This window comes from Engraulis encrasicolus, chromosome 6 (assembly GCF_034702125.1).
Source record: "Engraulis encrasicolus isolate BLACKSEA-1 chromosome 6, IST_EnEncr_1.0, whole genome shotgun sequence".
NCBI lineage: Eukaryota > Metazoa > Chordata > Actinopteri > Clupeiformes > Engraulidae > Engraulis > Engraulis encrasicolus.
This window is the reverse complement of record NC_085862.1, coordinates 21,582,788-21,603,297: the sequence shown is the minus strand read 5'-3', so window position 1 is coordinate 21,603,297 and position 20,510 is coordinate 21,582,788. Positions and strand designations below refer to the sequence as shown.

Below are 20,510 nucleotides of genomic sequence, written 5' to 3'. Positions count from 1 at the left end.
GCTGTCAGCCTAGCCATAACAACTTTTGAGGGACTATTTTTCATTCACCATAACAATTGGAAACGAGAAAAAGACTCTACAATTGAGCTTTTGCAAGATATTGAAATATAATGCTGTTGTCAGTGATGTCATCATGACGAGAAGCGAGTGGAGGAGGCAAGTGGAGGAGGCAAGGTCCCATATTAAGATGCACTCCTTGTGTGCTGTACTAAAGCTGCGTGTAGACCAGGGGCCTATACTACAAAGCTGGTTCAGGATAAGTTGAGGTTAAGTTTAGAGGTAAATCATCTAATAGAAGAGCCTGGAGTCCTCATTTTCTGAGGAAAAGCTCTTGTATTAGATGATTTTCCTCTTAACTTAACCTTAACTTATCCTGAACTAGCTTTGTAGTATAGGCCCCTGATATGACTTAGGCGACCCAGGTAGCTGAGGTTGCTGAAGAAGTTTCGCCATGAATTTGCTTTATTCGCTCTGGATGCGACATTGACCTGTTTGATTTAGCTAATCGCATGACGGCTCTGACATGACAGCCTGGGACATCCGGAGATATGAACCATTCCAATTGGTTTTCGACGATCCGTGTCACAGCTCATTACCATAATAGTAGCTCAACTTAAATTGCTGAAATTCGCTCAGGTCACTTCGCTCCTGACGAATTCGCTTTGGTCGCTTTAGTCGCCGACCCTCCATAGAGAAATAATGACTTCTGGCGCTCAGGTAACGTTGCTCACGCTTGGTATACACATAGATATGAAGGTCATGCTGCATGCATTCTACACATTATAAATGCCTATATTAAGCTACTAACATTTAACACAGCACTATGTTGTGTAAATTCATCTTGCAAGTATGAATATCTTAGTACCTTCCCATGCTAAAGACTTATCTAGGGCTCATTATTTATATACTTCCCTCTCAACATCCTAAGGCAGCGTTTCTCAAACTTTTCCTGCCATTCAGAGGAAGGGTGTCTGTCTGCGCCCCCCTCCAGCAAAATGGTTACGAAAATACAAATAAATAGGCCTTCGTAAAGTTTATTAGAGCCTAATATACACGTATATGGCCTATGATGTTCTGTAAATATTAGTGAATAAATTAATGAATATATTGTGATTGTAAAGTGAATGTGCGGACTTAATGGTAAAGCAGAAAAGTATTAAAAAAGAAAAACCTTCGGACTTCACGCGCCCCCCCTCCAATACCTCCGCGCCCCCCTAGGGCGGCTTCCGCCCCACTTTGAGAAAGACTGTCCTAAGGCCTACCCACCAGTCTATATGATGAATGTTGTTTCCTGTTGTATGGAAATGTTTATTCCCCAGAGGTTCTCTAGCTACCACTTAACCGTCTCTGTCTTCCCCTTCCTCTCCAGGTCAACATCCAAGTGCCTGCCCCTGACCTCCAGTCTGACATCATCTCCATCACGGGTCTGTCCAACCACCTGGACAGGGCCAAGGAGGGACTGCTCGAGCGCGTCAAGGAGCTGCAGGCCGAGCAGGAGGATAGGGTGCGTTTCATTGGCTACCGACACGATCACTTGCACCTCATTGGACGCTGCTGCAGTCACACTCCTGTCTCCCTGGCTACCACCATTCACACTCAAGTCTTATTGGCTAGCAGCACTTGCAGAAGTCTGATTGACCAATAACACTCGCTCTCCAGTTAGTTAGCTGAGATGTCAAGCTGAGCTCGTTTACTGAGTATTGTGTGACTGATTGTGTGATTGTCCTTTGTTACATTGCACAATGCTACTACTGTTCTGTACATACCACGCACTTTAAATATTCCATTGCACTTTTCTATGTCTCCAATGTTTTGTATGCCATTCCCTGTTTATTTATTTGTGTACCCCCCTGTTTTTCTTTCATACCCCCTCCCCAGTTTTGTGTCTTTTGTTTGTGTTGTTGTGTGAGCACACCAGTAAAACTACTATAGTCAAGTTTCAAGTTCATAAAAATACAGTTGTTAGGAATGTTGCATGAAGTGTGTGTTTGCCTTGTGTAGGCCCTGAGGAGCTTCAAGCTGACCATCACTGTGGACCCCAAGTATCATCCCAAGATCATCGGCCGCAAGGGGGCCGTCATCACACAGATCCGCACCGAGCATGACGTCAACATCCAGTTTCCCGACAAGAACGATGAGAACCAGGTATGAAGGGATATGTTTAATATTATTAACAGGCATTAAGGAACCAAAGGTATGAAGCAGGGTTGAGTTTGATATTATTAATGGGCATTAAGGATATCCAGGTGGCATGCAGTTGACCGTTGAAGTTCAGCAACTTGGAAATTGGAATGAAAAAGTTCTTTGTGTTACATTGTCACCATCAGGACCAGATCAACATCTCGGGCTACGAAGCGAACGCAGTGGCAGCTCGGGACGCGATCCAGGCCATCGTGGACGATCTGGAGGAGATGATCAGTGAGGATATCACCCTCGACGCTCGCGTACATGCTCGCATCATCGGGGGTCGCGGCAAGGGCATCCGCAAGATCATGGACGAGTTTAAGGTAACCAGTTAAAGGATGACTGATCTTGCCGTTGTCCTAGTCTAGTTCTTAACCACTTAAAGAGGAAATGTCATAGACGGGTTCAAGGTAATGCACTGACGGCAGTTACAACACATTGGTTATTCACAACAGTCCTCGTCATGAATACCTTAGTGAGATTCATGGTAAAGGACTAGAGAAGAAAGTTCATAGACAATTCCAAGGTAAACACAACGCAAAGACTGTAAAAAGTGTCACAGATTTGTATTTAATGCTGCCACCCAACAAAAGGGTTGGTTTGCATTGCAATAACTATTTTGCTTAACTGTATTAGTGGGATTTTAAAATGGAATTATGGAATTTTAAAATGGTGTATTTTCTGTCAAGGACGAACACTTATTCTTTATGCAGTTTGTGCATACATGCCCAATACGATGTCATTATTTTGCTGTCCTCTTGCACGGCAACGTGACTCATGTTTGTGGTGTTTGTGTCTTCAGGTGGACCTGAGGTTCCCCCAGAGTGGTGCTGCGGACCCCAACCAGGTGACGGTGACGGGACGTCCAGAGATGGTGGACGAGGCCATCGACCATCTGCTCAACCTGGAGGAAGAATATGTACGCTCCGCACCTGACACCCTCACCTGCACACCACACTTTATACGTACACTCACTACTGCAACTCACTGTACCATCTTACCTCACTTTACATCCACACCTTCTCAACCTGGAGGAAGAATATGTACGCTCCGCACCTGACACCCTCACCTGCACACTACACCGTATATACTCTACTGCAACTCGCTGTACCTTCTTACCTCACTTTACATCCACACCTTCTCAACCTGGAGGAAGAACATGTACTTGCTCCACACCTCATCACCTCAACAGCACCTGCACATCACATCTGCGCTTGCACTGCACCTGCTCTCACTGCATTTTACCTTCCCTGCGTGTACTGTAGACTAGATGTTTGGTATTGTGCTGCCTAAATGGCTGGTGTTGCAGATGGCTGATGTTTAATATCTTTGTTGCAGATGGCTGATGTGGTGGAGAACGAGTCGCGTATGGCCTACATGAAGCCGCCCAGCTCAGGAGGAGCTGCTGAGGAGTCTCGCGGACCCTCCAAGGGCTTTGTGGTGCGGGAGGCTCCCTGGGCCAGCGCCAGCGAGAAGGTGAGAACGCTACACAAACCAGCTCACACTCATTCAGCTTGATGAACTCCTTTAAATTGCTGCACTACTGGAATGGTCTCCATGAAGATAAACTACTAAGGTCCCCTTTTACAGTTTTTTCCACTGCTGACAAGTGCTTACCCATACTTTGGTAGGTGGTAGTCTGTGTTAAGAGTTTAGAAAACGTATCCAAACACAATTGGCCAAATGGTTAATTTTCTTCTCAAAAACATACTGTTAAATATACACCAAGTATTCATTTCAAAATGGATCATATCATTTTCTTTAATACTAACTTCACCAAAACATTAGAGCTCATGCTCAAAATGAAATATATCTTTCAAAAAATAACGCTGGTCATTTCACAAGGTGTATGGAGTCAAAGTACACAAGATTTCAAAACTCTGGCTATTGTCGACATTACAGAAGCTGCATTTTTATGTTTTAAGTTTTATGTTTACTGGTAGCCTATTTGCATGCAAATCATGCAATTCACTGTTTGCACTATTTCCTTTACAGTACAGTAGGTAACAGTATTGTGTTGACAACAGTAGGACGCTTTTTTTTGCTGTTGACTACAGGAGGAGCAGTAGAAATACTGTTTACAGTATGATGCAACATAAATAGTTTTGCAATATCACTTGTAGTGAACAAAATATCATGGAAACAAATACAAATTAAAGCACAAAATTACTCTGGGCTGGCGCTAGGTAGGCAGACAAGGTGGTTGCCTAGGGCGCTACCAGCTGTTAGAAAAGCATGTTCATTTTCAGTCTGATTTTGAGAGACAATTTTACATTTTCACTTTCTATTGTGTCAACTGATGTATAGCCATGGAAAGCCCTTGTTGTGTCAACTGTATTAAGAGTTTTGCAAATGTTGCTGAGGACTGGACAAAAGCTTGGTAGTGATTGAAAAAAAACTGTAAATCAGGCTGACTCGTTAGTTCAGCGTTTCTCAACCTTTGTTTTTGAACAACTTACCCCAAATTGCCTCCTTTAGTGAAAGCCCAATCTGGGAAACTCCAACTCCCATTGTCATTGTGACAACACTCCACAGCACACAACAAAATTGCATTTTATGCCTCACCCGTGCAAAGGGGCGGCCCCTAATGGCGCCCCAAGGGAGCAGTGCAGAGGGATGGTACCATGCTCAGGGTACCCCAGTTATGGAGGAGGATGAGGGAGAGTACCGCCCTAACCGCTTACCCATGACTGCTCATTACCTTTTCATAAGTCTGTCAACACCTCCCACCCAACACCATGATGTTATCACAAATGTGTAATGGGAATGTTTCAGTTGTGATCATAAGAAGAAATCTTTCATGTGCAATGTCTAATGTTTTCTCTCTTCTCTCGTCTCTCCGCAGGCCCCTGACATGAGCAGCTCGGAGGACTTCCCCAGTTTCGGGGCGGCCCCGGCCGCTGGCCCCCCAAAGCCCTCCCCCTGGGGCCCCAAGCGCTTCTGAACACCTTAAACGACCACGGACCGGCTTTTCAAACTTCTCTCGATGACATCCCCATAACCCCCCTCCACCCCACCCTCTAAAACCCAAACTCCCCTACCTCTCCCCCTCGCTCTGATGAAGACTGATCGATCCCAGACACTGACTCTCTTCCTCCCCCAAATCCCAACAGCCCTACCCGACCCATCCCATTGGAAGATGCTGTAAACAAACAAACTCCGGTTTGACGGGCCGAGTGTCCGTCTGCGCCTTTACAACCCAACACTCAGTGTAGTGTGCGTGTGCGTGTGTGTGTGTGTGTGTGTGTGTGTGTGTGTGTGTGTGTGTGTGTGTGTGTGTGTGTGTGGTGATGCAGTAACACTCTCAGTGGTTATATATGTATGATGCAGTAATGTGAGGAAGGAGGGGGATGGGCGGCCCAAAACTAGGTGTGGACAGAATGCCTCCTGTGACTCCATGGTGATTGGTTCATGCTTCAGGTGTGCACCTCTCTACTCTTACTCTACCTGTTCCACATACTACCTGCTCTATCTACTTGTGGGCAGGTAACCTCCCCCACGACGCTTCTTTCTTTACCTCGGCTCTGCACATTTCAGGAAGGAATCACAAGCTAGCATGAAATGAAATTTAAAAAATAAACAAACTATAAGAAGATGGGCCACTGCAGCAGGCGTTGAATCCTGCATACGGTTTTGGGCCTCAGTCGTACGTGTGCGTGCGAGTGTGTTGGCCAGTTGGCTTGCGAGAGGGCTGAACATGTTGGCCTTTGCTAACTGTGTTAGTCAGCAAGCTAGCTGTGTGGGCGTGTTTGGAGAGTGTGAGAAGGGGCTGTTGGGCTGACTAAGTGAAGCTGCTGTGTTCTTAGTTGCCTTGTGTGGTGAGTGTGTGTCTGTTGGAGAAGACCACCTATATTACCTCTATTGGAAGACAGACAGACATGCACCTCCTGGTCAAACGCTAAGATGGCCCCCACTATGAGATGGCTGCCTTTACGTTGATCACACTTATTCCTGCTCATCCCCTCTTGTCCTCGCATTCCCTGTGTGTGTGTGTGTGTGTTTAGGTGTGTGTGTTTGAGTGTGTGTTTGATGTTACATTCATTTCTGTGGTCCTCCCCCTCTAGTACTCCTTTGTGTGCGTGTGTGTATGTATGTGCCGGTGCTGTTGTAGTCCTTTTTGCTCGTGAGCATTTTCATGCAGGTGAGGGGGGATCGAACTCAAACTTTCTACCAGAACGGTTGTTCACTACAGTGTGCTACGTGTTGAAACTGCCAGATGCTTTGGAGACCAACAGAGGGCCATCAGTAGACCCTGCCTGCCCCAGACACTAGGCCCCTTTACCCCTTCTCCGCAGGGCATCTTTACCCCCCCCCCCCCCCCCCTCTACCCACACTAGTCCCCCCTGGTACCCCACACTACTCTCTCCAGAGGTGTTCTCTCCTTCTATACTTTTATATTTACATTGCTGAATCATGTTGGCGGAGAGACAAAAGAAAAAAGAGAAACTTGTGGAGGAAAAAAAACACAAAGCAAAACCATTTAGTGCCAATGAACTCCCCTAATAAGTTACCGTGCTATTCCCGTGTCCTCTCGTGTCCCATCGTCCGTCGCTAGCGGGTCAGTGTCCCAGTGTCCCCCGTGCCCCGCCCCTTTTGTTGTCTTCCAGTTGCTATGCACAGGTTACCATAGCAGCGTCCCTCCTCAATAGCCTTACTTAATGATGAGAATTATGCAAAAACACCAGAGAAACAAGGAGACTATCATGGATAACACTGGAATGAAATTGTCCAAAAAAAAAGTCAATAAAAATTGAAAACTGAAAAGCCTTTTCTTTGTCAATGTGTTTTTCCTTTACATTACATAGGCCTACTCTACCTTTAAGCCGCCTTTGAAAATACTTTAAGTAGTTCATTTCTAGAATTCATGCTCCACATTCACAAATGTGAACTTTTTCCACAAATACTTACCACCACCATCAAATTGTGAGTATTCCTTATTACTGGGGAGTCTTCATCAAAAGGGGGACCTTCTCCATGTCTGCCATTTGGAATTTCCAGTAGGCCTAGACATTTTGGCTGCGAAACTTACTGTAGTAAATATTAGTTTACTACATGGGCCTACTCTACCTTTTGAACAAGACAAACAATTATAAGTTTCATTGAACCTGATCCATGACACCTTGCAGGAAATACACAGCACCATAATGGCAGGCACAGCATCATGTTAGTATCTTTCAGCAAGCATTCATCGATCATTTTCACATATCAAAGGCCTGGCTACTTTAGGCATGTCTTTGACTGCAGGAAAAAACCGTTGACATGGCCATTTAAACTAACAAATCTCCTCAAAATGTGCCAGTTCCAGGAAGTCATCAGCATCTTTTCTGACAGATCAACAAATATTTAAAGCTATCGAATGAACGATGAATCTAACGTAGATTGGGAATCCCCAAGAGGCGATTCCTCTTTGAGTACAAGGGAGGCGCCGCCTCCTGTCCAAAATCACGGAGAATAGTATGTAAACTAATGCTTTACACAACTTAATAACATTGCTATTTCAGACCCAGCTCCATAGAAAATGCATGTGCTCAACTTAGAGATGAAACCAATCTGTTATAAGATCCCGAGGCTCGCACGAGTTTTTTTTCCGCTCATGACAACGCAAGCGAGTCGAGTCTCAATGGACTTCAATGGCATGTGGGATTGTACGATTTTTCAATGGCAAAATGCTAAACGGTCATTGGCTATTGCCGTGAAATTTTTTTGATTTTGAGACTGAGCCTCACTGGGAGTGAATGGAGAAGAGAGAGGAGGGGGGAGGGACCGGAGACTGGAGCTCCGACTTGTGATTGGGTGAACCCCGTGTCAGTAGGCTACAGTAGTTGATTTCATTTCGAAATGCGGATATGTTATTAATTTGACTGAGAAGTTTCGTCGTGGTAACCAGTGGGGAAGCTATTCATTGCGGTGTACTCCAGTTTTGTGTACATATTCTTGTAAACCTAGTGACACTAGTGTTGCGAATAAAGTCTTAATAGTGGCATGTCCTTATCCTTTTTAATCTCCCAATTCAAAAGTTGAAGTTGCCTACTTTTCGTTAGGGCTAGCTTGCAAGAAAGCTAGAGCTATGCAAAATGCCAAGCATTGTGGATTAAATTCTGGCGAATTCCAGTCGTCCTTATGAGGAGAAAATGAATATTGTAGCGTTACCCTAAGAAATACCGAGTCAAAGGTACCGTTTCTTTGGGTTTAATCAACAAGACAGTAACACTTACACCGAGCACATACACTTGCGACTTGTCTACAGCCCGGCATTTTCCAACTGACTCATAAGAACTCATAAGAACACTTTAAAGCACCCAACAGTTCCACAACAGTCCCGCGCAACCATTCTGTCCTCCACATACTTGACAGCTGTGTCTCTTGGTCGCTACATTATCCCCACCTGTCAAAGTTCCTCGCCCCGAGGGAACAACAATTTAAACACATAACATCAGAACATTAAAAATGCCTGAGCTTAGTAGTCCACAACTTAATACCGCACAAAGTCCCTCAAGCGAGCAGGCGGTCTCCTCCGCCTCCGTGGCCTAGTCCGGGAGACCGGGGGTGCGTTTCCCCCTGCACCAGGGGAGGAAAGATTGAGGGGTGTCTGGGGGGTATGTGCGGGTGGGTACCCACATATGTCTCTGTCATTACCCCTGGGTGATGGCTGGGTTGCATTGAACTGTGTGGGTGTGTCCTGTGTGAGGGAGGGGAAGGGGGGACTGTGTGTGGGGGTGTCTGCCTGCATGTCTGCGTAATCAGGTGTGGCTAGTGGTCGTGGGGTCATGGTGCGTGTGGGGGAGTGTTGTGTGGGGGGGAAGGAGGGGGGATTTAGGGTGGGTGTGGCAGAAGGGGTCTGTCGGCGACCAGGTGGGAATGACGGTGTAGCCTCACCCCGATAAGGAGCAAGCCTATCCCGGTGGACCGCTACCCGTTTACCTCTAGGGGGTCGCTGAATACGGTACACCACCTCCCCAAGTCGCTCCAGCACTCGACAGGGGCCCACCCATTCGCTGTCCAGCTTAGGACAACGTCCCTTCTTTCGCTGCGGGCTGTAGAGCCAGACCAGCTCACCTACCTCCAGCTCTCGGCCCCTGTGATGCAGATCGTAGTTTCTCCTCTGCCGCACCCCTGCGCTCCGCAGGTGATCGCGTGCAAAGGCGTGCGCTGTCTCTATGCGGTCTTGTAACCTCCTGGCATATTCGGGTCCCGGGGGAAATGCTGGGGTGTCGGGTGGGAGCCCAAAGGCCATCGTTGCTGGGGTGCTGATTTCCCTTCCCAGCATCAGGAGGGCGGGGGTGCAGTTGGTGGACTCCTGCACCGCGGAGCGACAGGCCATCAGGACAAGGGGAAGGTGTTTATCCCAGTCTCTCTGGTGTTTGGAGGTGATGATGGCTAGCTGCTCGATGAGTGTGCGGTTAAACCGCTCTACTAGGCCATCACTCTGTGGGTGCAGGGGTGTGGTGCGTGTTTTGGTGATGCCTAGCTTGCTACACAAGGCAGCAAACACCTGCGACTCAAAGTTGCGTCCCTGGTCGCTGTGAAGACGCTCTGGTGTACCGAAGCGGCAGACCATCCCCTCGAGCAGGGCGTCAGCCACAGTCTCTGCTCCCTGGTCAGGGAGGGCGTACGCCTCCGGCCATTTTGTAAAGTAGTCCATGGCCGTGAGGACATATCTGTTGCCGCTATCGGTGAGTGGGAGGGGGCCAACAATGTCTACTGCCACTCTCTCCATGGGTGCGCCTACTGGGAACTGCTGGAGGGGTGCATGAGAACGGTCGGGAGGGCCTTTCTTGGCTGTGCAGCCGTCACACCGCCTGCAGAAGTCCGCCACGTCCCTCCTAGACTGGCCCCAGTGGAAGCTCTGCCTAAGCCTCTCGAATGTCTTCTTGACACCGAAGTGGCCCGACCCTGTCGCCCCATGCATCGCTTGCAGCACGCGCTTTGTCTCTGTTTTGGGGACCACCACCTGCCATTTCAGCTCACCTGTCGCTGGGTCTTTCCAGGCCCGGTACAGCACTCCACTCACCAGGCGCAGGGCGTCGAACTTCCCCCACAGGCCTTTTGCTGCTTTTGATAGTGGTGCTACTTCCTCCCACGGTGGGCGCCTCTGCTCCTCCACCCACCGCATTGCGGGCTGTATGTCTGGGTCTGCCTGTTGTTGTTGTCTCCAGTGTGAGGGTGAGCACTGGACCAGTTCGTGGCACACCACCACTTCCGCCTGGTTGACAAAGGCGTCCTCCTGTGCCTGCAGCTCTCGGTCCCGCTTCTCCTTCCGCTCGCAGTGGCGACATCCGTCCTTCGCACAGGGCCGTCGGGAGAGGCCGTCAGCGTTGCCGTGGCTGGCCCCTGCCCGATGCACCACCCGGAAGTCGTAAGCCTGCAGCTCCTCTATCCAGCGTGCCACCTGCCCCTCTGGCTCTTTAAAGGACATGAGCCACTGGAGGGCGGAGTGATCTGTCCGAACTGTGAATGGAAGCCCACAGAGGTAGTACTTGAAGTGGCGGAGGGAGAGCACTACAGCCAAGAGTTCTCTGCGTGTGACGCAGTACCTGCGTTCGTGCTTGTTAAATGTCCTGCTGTAGTACGCCACCACTTTCTCACCCTCTGGGCCCACCTGGGCGAGCACTCCACCCACGCCCTGGCCGCTTGCGTCACAGTCCAAAATGAAAGGGAGGGAGGGGTCAGCAGGGGCTAAGACAGGGGCTTCCACTAGTGCTTTCTGCAGAGATGTAAATGCTGCCTGACACTCCCCGCTCCACTCGAACTCTTGCCCTTGGCGCAGCAGTTTGAATAGAGGCGCAGCTACACAGGAGAAGCCTCTCACAAACTTCCTGTAGTAGGAGGCAAGGCCCAGGAAGCTTTTCAGCTGGTGTTGGTCTGTGGGTGTGGGCCAGTCTGTCACTGCCTGTACCTTCTCTTCCATGGTTCCAATTCCCTCCCCGCCCAGCTGATGTCCCAAGAATATCACCTCTCGCCGCATGAACCGACACTTGTCAGGGTGGAGCTTGAGGCCAGCGGCTGCCACCCGCTGCAGGACATGCCGTAGTGAGTGGAGGGAGCTCTGGAAGGTGGGGCCATGGGACAAGATGTCATCCAGGTACACCACGCACTCGCTCCGTGGGACCCCGGACAGCACCCTATCCATGAGCCTCTCGAATGTTGCTGGTGAGTTGCAGAGGCCAAAAGGGAGGACTTTAAACTGCCAGAGTCCATGGGCAGTAATGAATGCACTTTTTGGCCTAGCAGAGGGGGAGAGGGGGACTTGCCAGTAACCGGATCTCAGGTCTAGGGATGAGAACCAGCTTGAGCCAGCCACCTGGTCCAGGGTCTCGTCCACTCGGGGCAGGGGGTAGGCGTCCTTCCTGGTGACTGCGTTGACCCGCCTGTAGTCTACGCAGAACCTCCACCGTCCGTTCTTCTTCGGGACCATGACCACAGGGGAGGCCCACGGGCTGTCCGACGGCTCCACGATGTCTGCTCGCAGCATCTCAGACAGCTCTCGATCAGCCGCCTCCTGCCGCACTAGTGAGAGGCGTCGAGGACGTTGTCTGATGGGTGGGCTGTCCCCTGTGTTGATGTCATGCTGCACTAAGTGTGTGCGACCAACATCCTCCTCGCCAAGCGCAAAGATGTCCTTGAACTCCAGCAGTAGCTGCCACAGCTCTTCGCTCTGCTGGGGGTCCAGGTCGGCACAGTTCTCTCGCCAGATGTCCCGCACAGCAGAGACGACACTCCCCTCCTCCGACCGAGGGCGCTGGACCTGGAGTATGGTTGGGTCCTGGCTCTTACGGGGCATTGTCATTTGCTGTGCTGGGGCCAATGTGACTGAAGGGCTGGGCAGAGCGGGGTTGGGGGTTGGGCCGCAGAACTGGGACAGCGTCATTGAGGTCTGCAGGGGCTGGTGGGCAGCACTGACCCAACTCGTGGGAGTGGCAACCTCGCTGTTGGGTAGGGCCACGGTCACCGATGCTGAAGGCGCCACTGCTGCCAAGTGGATGGCCGGCCCACCTTGGAGACTCAGCGTGCCCCCACCCAGGTCTAGCTGGCAGCCGGTAGCCTTCAGGAAGTCCAGCCCCAGTATGCAAGGGTCCTGTACACTCGCCACCCACACGGGGTGACGAATGACCCTCCCCCCCACGGACAGAGTCAACATACCCCGGCCTTTCATTGGTGCTAGTCCACCCGTGACTGTGCGCAGCTGCACCGTGGTGGGCTCTAGCGGGGTGAAGTCGGGCACCACATCAGGCCTTACCAGGGTCACGGTAGATCCAGTGTCTACGAGAGCAGTGCAGGGGACCCCCTCCACAGTCACTGGGATGTGGCAAAAATCACCCACGCAGGTACGTCCCACCACCACCACTGCCTTTGGGGGGAGGTTGTCCTCTGCTGTCGGCGGTGAGGAAGAGGAGGTGAAGGCTGGCAGAGCGTTGTCATCTGCTTCAGGGGGAGGCGAGGCGCGGCCTCCCCTGCGGCGCTGTCGGGCCCCTCCTGTAGACGAGGAAGAGGAGGTGAAGGCTGGCAGAGCGTTGTCATCTGCTTCAGGGGGAGGCGAGGAGCGGCCTCCCCTGCGGCGCTGTCGGGCCCCTCCTGTAGACGAGGAAGAGGAGGTGAAGGCTGGCAGAGCGTTGTCATCTGCTTCAGGGGGAGGCGAGGCGCGGCCTCCCCTGCGGCGCTGTCGGGCCCCTCCTGTAGACGAGGAAGAGGAGGTGAAGGCTGGCAGAGCGTTGTCATCTGCTTCAGGGGGAGGCGAGGCGCGGCCTCCCCTGCGGCGCTGTCGGGCCCCTCCTGTAGACGAGGAAGAGGAGGTGAAGGCTGGCAGAGCGTTGTCATCTGCTTCAGGGGGAGGCGAGGCGCGGCCTCCCCTGCGGCGTTGTCGGGCCCCTCCTGTAGACGAGGGAGAAGAGGTGGAGGGTGGTGGAGCGTTGTCATCTGCTTCGGGGGGAGGTGAGGCAAAGCCTCCCCGGCGGCGTTGTCGGGCCCCTCCTGCAGGCAAGGGAGAAGAGGTGCAGGGTTGTGGCACGTTGTCATCTACTTCAGGGGGAGGTGAGGCAAAGCCTCCCCTGCGGCGTTGTCGGGCTCCTCCTGCTGGCACGGAAGGGGAGGGGGAGGGGGAGGGGGAGGAAAAGGGGAATGGGGCGGGGGCGGGGGCTGGGTTTGGGGTCCGCACAGCCTCCCCTATACGGACCCCACGCCGTTTCCCGGGAAATGCAGTGCTTTGGGGCACTGCCGGAGGAGGTGGCCCGGCTGGCCACACCCCCAGCACACCTTAGGCCCTGTGCGAGTATTCCGTGCCGTCTGCAACGACACGGCCCGTAGCAGCTCTGTGACCTCAGCTGCCCACGCTGGCCTGTCTGGTGCCATGTCGACCCCCGTCGCGGCCCTGGCTGTAGGGTTGGCTTCACAGCGCCTGCCCTCTCCGGACACGCCCCACACAATCTCCCTCTCCACTGCCAGCTCCAGGGCACCCTGCAGAGAACGTGGGTGTTCCAGTTGTACCTGTACACGTAGCTCAGTGGGGGATAGGGCCCTGATGAACTGGTCCCGCGCCAGCTCACTCTGCACCTCCGGGGGCATGTGACAGTATGCCCGCCGTGTGAGGCTCTCAATGTCATTAGCTAAGATCCGCAGGGGCTCCCCTGGTCGTCGGGACCGGTTGCTGAGTTCGTTTTTAATCAGGCCAGGCTGTATACACTGTCCAAAACGTCTGTTTAGCGCCCCAACCAGAGCGTCATAATCTTGCCTATCCTCTGGACTAAGCAGAAGCAGGCATTGTAAGGCATCACCTACGAGACACAGGGCTAAATGGAGGGCTTGTTCTTGTTTAGTCCATCCCCTAGCCCGCGCTAATAGTTCAAATTGTGCATGGAAAGCCTCCCACTCCGATGTACCTGCATATTTCGGTGTCTTCAGCTGAGCTGCAGTCGCCGCGATGTTAAGGGCGCCGCCATCTTTGTTTACATTCTGGTCAGCTGCAGGAAGGCAGGAAGGGGACTCGGTCTCCACGGCAACCGTTGTATTCGCTTTGGCTCGCGATGAAGACGAGTTGCCGAAGCCTGCCTCAGCCGCCATCCTCTCTACCGTTTCCCGGAGTCTGTTAACCTCATCCCCCAACCGCCACTGCTCCCTTAAATGTCCGAAGGTAAATTCCTCCCCACCTTCCGACGTGTCCTCCACTTTCGTAGACATATTCGGTTTCGAAAACATCTTCTGAACTCTGCGGTAGCCTAACCTAACTGTACAGCTAGCTAAACAAAACAACAAAACGCAGGGATCGAGGGATGATGCTCTTAGCGTTATATGTCAGGGAACTGTAGCCTACCTTCGTTGTTTTCCTGTTATTTTAACTTCTGACACCAGTGTAACGTTATCCAAAGAAATACCGAGTCAAAGGTACCGTTTCTTTGGGTTTAATCAACAAGACAGTAACACATACACCGAGCCATAAACCTGCAGCTTATCTACAGCCCGGCATTTTCCAACTGACTCATCAGAACTCATAAGAACACTTAAAAGCACCCAACAGTTCCACAACAGTCCCGCGCCACCATTCTGTCCTCCACATACTTGACAGCTGTGTCCCTTGGTCGCTAGAGCTATGCAAAATGCCAAGCATTGTGGATTAAATTCTGGCGAATTCCAGTCGTCCTTATGAGGAGAAAATGAATATCAAGGAGCAGAGCAGAGCACTGCCTAATATTGAATTGGTGAAAAAGGTAGGGAAGAACAACCGTTTCTTTTGAGCTTTCGTGGTGTCTTATCAACTGGTTAACTGCCAAGTCCCGTGAGTGGCGAGTCCTTGTTTCCTACTGTGTTGGCAATGTCTGGTAAATAATTAAAGATTTTGCGACCTCTAGTGGTAAATTAAGCCGTGCACCCAGTGATGAACAAAGACAACGAAGGCAAACTAAATCACATCATTATGTGGCGGAGGTAGGCCTAATGATAATAATAATAATAATAATAATAATAAAAACATTTCCCTATGAATAGGCTACAAGGGGGATAATGATTAATGATTAACAAATTTGTTTCAACAAGAGTCCTTTAGTGTGTGAGGCCATATGTGGCTCAGGACCAATGTAAGATGTGTGTCAAAATTCCCCCCCCACCTTTATTTTTGCGTTTTGGACATATTGTAATTGAACAGCCTCCCCTGTTTGACAGACTACCAGCCGCCACTGAATCCCCAAGAGGAGGGATGTTAGTGGAACGTAGGGTGTGGGTACGCTGATATTAAATGATTTATTTAGGGGGAGGGGAATGAAAAATGAAGCTTTCAATTTCACATGTAGGCAATACTGTGCAATGCTGAACAGATTGGTGTGAAAAAAAGTGCTTTTACTCCTAAAGACAAAACTGGAGCTTTGAAACTGCAGTACAATGCAGGTATTTTGTAGCCTGACAGGACAGACCATGTGGTCTGGTAAAACCAGGCTCGCTATTTTGTGCCTAGTTCTACTGTACTCCCATCCACTCGGCATCTTGACACCCTTACGTGAAGAACGTTGGTGTGACCAAAACACAAGAAAACAGTTGGCCAGTACGGGGATCGAACCCGCGACCTTGGCGTTATTAGCACCACGCTCTAACCAACTGAGCTAACCGGCCATATTGGAGAGGGCAATTGCGCGTTTTTTAAACATCGCGAGAGGACGCAATTGCTCAACATGATTAAATATGGTAAAAGTTTTCTAGATACTATCTAGAAAACTTAGATACCGGCCACGATGTCAACAAATGTGCGCTGCACGTCACATGAACGTTCCGAACACACTAAACTCCGTTACCCGTGAGGCGTTGGCGAGACGTTCCAAGGCAAACATTCCAGTACCTCTCCACCTCGAGCAGCCAAATCCTCCACTTCTACATCTAAAACAGGTGAGTTAGCCTACTGCAGCCTATCAAAATACCATTGTCAACGAGGCCAGACAAAGCGAAGGTCGGGAAATATCTAACATAACAGTAGCTTACACTTCGTCGTGAACGACTGTTTTCAGGTCGTCATTCAAAATACACTTGTCAACCGGCTGGCGATGCCTAGGCCCGCTCATAATAGATCAGGGGTCAGGAACCTTTTTGGTGGAGAGAGCCATGAAGGCCACATTTTTTAAAATAAACTTTTGTGAGAGTATACCATTTTAGAAACACTGAGTAGGCTACAGTTAAAAGCATATAATTCCATTAAACCCAACCATTTTAGAGTGTACTGTCACTTTTATTGATAAAATAACATTTGTATTTATAGATGATAACATGCACATGGAGGCCTGTGCACTGGAGGACAGTGAAACACACTGGAACGCACAAGCGCTATCAAATACACATACACCATCATGTAGGCCTAAATAGTGGAAAGGCTGTTTTTTGGCCGGATTATAGCGGCGCTATTAGGGGGGCCCTGGGCGCTGGCCCCACTGTCCTGTGATATGGCCCTGCCTGCAGCCAGTGGGAGGGAAGAGGAAGACCACTGAAGAAGAAGAGAGAAGCCAGGAGAAAGATGCGATATATACAGTGAGTCCAATAACTATTTGATCCCTTGCTGATTTGGTTGGTTTGCCTACCAACAAAGACATGATCAGTCAATAAATGTAATGATAATATTGTATTCTAATATCGAGAGACATAATATCAAAAAGAAAATCCAAAAAATAACTGTAGAGAATATATATTACTTTATTGCTATTTTCATTGAGCAAAATAAGTATTTGATCCCCTGCCAACTGATAACAGTTCTGGTCCCGCAGACCAGATATGCACTTCCTATCAACTTGTCATCTGAATTAAAGCAGAGTCAGTTTAGATCGAGACGGGACAGTCGCCGCCTTTGGGGTGCTATTTCGCGATTATGTAGACCAGATTTGAGAGTCAATGGGAAAAATGAATGGGGAAACTGAGTATAGGACGGGAGGGAACCCAGTGGTTGTGAAAACCATATGGTTGAAACCACCGTGAAAAACTGATCAATCTAGACTACTTGGTTGTGTCATACGAGTCAAAATAAAGCTTTTTAAGCCACTTTTCTCACGTTTTTTTTGACAGAGCGCAGGCGCAGTAGTTCCGTAACAGCACGAGAGCAACAGCTTTTCACAACTGAGCATGCGCATCATTTTGCGTGCGCCGATGCAGCCAGATGATTGGCTACGCAGATCACAGGCAACGCAGCTCAGCAGGCACATTGGCTCTTGTTACCAGAAAGGCGGGAGATGTGCGGGTAGACGCCATATTTGCGTTACGAATCTTCACCGTTGATTTCTATGGACACCTAACGATTCTGTCATATCTCCCCTTCCTAAAAAAACCTCTGATTAAAGACACCTGTAGCCTACATACTAAGATGCACAAAATTGAATTGACACATTGAATCAGCAGAATCAGTCCATAGTATGAGTGAATCAACAAGACTCCAACCTTACCAACAAGGTAAAGACCAAAGAGCGCTCGAAGGATATCAGGGACAAGAATTTAGACCTGAACAAAGAGGAAATGGGCTACAAAGCCACAAGAAAGAGACTGGGTATTAATGACCCAACCGATGATGCATTTCTTCCAAAATGTAAGGAATACAAAATGACCATCCATCAGCCTGTCTGGGGTTCTATACAAGATTTGACTTTTTGTAGGGATTCGATAATCATGAGAACAGAAAGAAAGCACCCTAGACCTGTACAGGATGAACCAGGCAATGATGTCAAATCTTCTGGGACCAAATTCACTGAGAAAACTATTGGTAGCACTTAATGCCACAGAGGATTAAAATCCTGTAGTGCACACATGGTAAACCTGCCTCAGAAGGAACCTGTGCAGTCCCACCTGAGGTTTGCCAACGAACATCAGACTGGTTTAAGATATGATAAGGAGGTACTGTGGTCAGATGAAACCAAAATCAAGCTGTTTGGCATTAACACAATTCAATGTGTTTTGAGAAAGAGAACTGCTGCCTATGATCCCAAGGACACCCTCCTCACCATCATCCATGGAAGTGGTATCATTATGGTCTGAGGGTGTTTGTCTGGCCAAGGCACAGGGCAACTTCACATCATCAATGAATGGATGGAGGGAGACATTTAACGTGCAATCCTGAGTGCCAATGTCCTTCCTTCCATCACTAGACTGAAGGTGGGCCATTTTTGGATCTCCCAACATGATAATAATATGCAACATAGTCAAAGCAACAAAGGAGTGGCTCAAGAAGAAGCATATTAAGATTATGAAGTGGCCTAGACCAGTCATCACCAACGTGGTGCCCGTGGGCACCATGTAGCCCTCCAGGAGTTTCTGAGGTGCCCACCAAGGATGTCAATAAACAGTCACGACTACAATATTTTAGTCACAGTTAATGCTTTTCTGAATGTAATTATGAGATCATTTCTGTATAGCCTATAAAGAATATTTCCTTATTAATTATTTTAATATTTCCTTATTAATTATTTTAACGAACATTTTGGAACGATGTCAAGACATCAGTAAAGGATTTTGAACAAAAGTAGCCCTCGGGTAGCCCTTGGTAGCCCTCAGACCCTGAAAGGTTGGGGACCCCTGGCCTAGACAGTGTCCAAACATTAACCATATAGTAATTCTATGGAGGGAACTGCACCTCCCATTTGTCAAGCTACAGCCACAAACCATAATTGTTTTAGAGATAATCTGCAGAGAAAAGTGGGCAGAAATTCTTTCTAATATATGCACAGGGCACACATACATTCTCATCAAATAAAACCTCTGACCTCTGTGCTAGACAACTAGGGCTTTGCCACAAAGTACTTAGTCTTCTTTGTAGAGGGGTCAAATACTTATTTGTCTCAAACACAAATCAATTAAAATATATTCTTTAAAGTCATTTTCTGGAATTTCTGTTTGATATTCTGTCTCTCCATGTTAGAATACATATTATCATTAAATGTATAGACTGATCATGTCTTTATTAGTGGGCAAACTGGCAAAATCAGCAAGGGCTCAAATACTTATTGGACTCACTGTGTATGAGTGCATGACAGCGACGGGCCCTTAGTCATAAACTGTAGCCTACCTATATGCTGCACATCTGATGTAAACTGTGTGTAGTCATGTAGGCCTAATGTGTGCCTGGGAACATGTGTGTCTGTCACACTGACCAAGTGCTGTGCCAGTGGTAGGCCTATGTGTTTTTTCAGTGACCAAAGTCTTTCCCTACAGCATTCCACTGTGGTGACAACACATGGGAAAACAACTGGCCAGTACGGGGATCGAACCCGCGACCTTGGCGTTATTAGCACCACGCTCTAACCAACTGAGCTAACCGGCCATATTGCGCAGCTGCTGATATTGTAGTTTGATTTCAGAAATTGGCAATATTTAATATATTTAAAATGTGTCTGCAAAATGTACGTCAGAATTTGTTTATCAAAACCATGCGTGTCACTCACACAACACTTTTGTTATAACCTTACACTTCTCCACCATTTTACATGGCTCGTTGGTCTAGGGGTATGATTCTCGCTTTGGGTGCGAGAGGTCCCGGGTTCAAATCCCGGACGAGCCCGGCTTTTTGCAGATTCTGAATAGTGGCGTCACATTTGCATCAAGCTGCTACTAACAGCCAGTCACACTTATATCACCGCGGAAGATACGATCAGCTTGTGCCAAACACTGACACCGACCACACTAAAAACAGAAAAGTGACAATCTTTTGTCAGCTGTTCTGGAACAAGAAAGGCACCGAGGACGCATTAAGCCTACTTGGAAACCATAAGAGCGAAACAAGGTCGACCCCACTCACCCTGGGCAGAAAGATGTTGCAGAGCAGTCAAATACCGGTAATTCATCTTCCATTGCTAAACCCCGATACTGGGTTTGCATACGGACGGTAGCGACATGCCACGACCAATGTCCTGGTATAGACCAATGGCAGCAAAACAAACTAGTTCCTCTCAATATTTACCATTCTGTCAAAATTCTATACAAATTAATTCATTCATTAGCGTGCTTTTTGCGAACTCTGTAGTACAATTTAAGTAGTCCTCTGTTGTTTTTCTAACTTCCAGTGAGTAGCCTTTTCAGAACTCTCTCATGCAGATGTCATGCCGCGGCTGCGCGAGGTAAACTCCCCTTCGAAACGGAGTGTTAAGTGCAGACAACTGCAGTGCTCTTTGAATATCGTCATTGCATAAGGCGTTGTTTTGCAAACCCAGTTTTCCCTGTTTTCTACTGTGTATAGTACCACAACCCTATCAGACAATGCCACAGAAAAGGAGAAACAAATATCTCTCTCAAGGCCTATACACCAGAAGTAGTACAATAAGTAAATACAACAGAATAATAACGGAGCAGAATGATACAATGTGAATTTTGACCTGGACATTTTC

General features: G+C 48.9%; 1 protein-coding gene and 3 non-coding genes across 4 annotated transcripts in view; 2 read left to right on the top strand and 2 right to left on the bottom strand.

The window, feature by feature from the left end:
- Positions 1–6,951, top strand: part of hdlbpa (high density lipoprotein binding protein a) — a 34,312-nt gene extending 27,361 nt beyond the window's left edge. Inside the window, exons 25-30 of the mRNA XM_063200912.1 lie at positions 1,370–1,504; positions 2,002–2,145; positions 2,328–2,507; positions 2,987–3,103; positions 3,523–3,660; positions 5,030–6,951. Coding sequence (XP_063056982.1) covers positions 1,370–1,504; positions 2,002–2,145; positions 2,328–2,507; positions 2,987–3,103; positions 3,523–3,660; positions 5,030–5,128 — 813 coding nt within the window. The 3' untranslated portion in view covers positions 5,129–6,951. The remainder of the gene's footprint in view (positions 1–1,369; positions 1,505–2,001; positions 2,146–2,327; positions 2,508–2,986; positions 3,104–3,522; positions 3,661–5,029) is intronic.
- An 8,752-nt stretch (positions 6,952–15,703) lies between these two features.
- trnai-aau (transfer RNA isoleucine (anticodon AAU)) lies at positions 15,704–15,777 on the bottom strand. Its single transcript has one exon. It is a non-coding gene; the product is annotated as a tRNA-Ile (tRNA).
- A 3,599-nt stretch (positions 15,778–19,376) lies between these two features.
- On the bottom strand, positions 19,377–19,450 carry trnai-aau (transfer RNA isoleucine (anticodon AAU)). The gene has a single exon. It is a non-coding gene; the product is annotated as a tRNA-Ile (tRNA).
- Positions 19,451–19,615: 165 nt separating this feature from the next.
- On the top strand, positions 19,616–19,687 carry trnap-ugg (transfer RNA proline (anticodon UGG)). Its single transcript has one exon. It is a non-coding gene; the product is annotated as a tRNA-Pro (tRNA).
- The last annotated feature ends 823 nt before the right edge of the window (positions 19,688–20,510 follow it).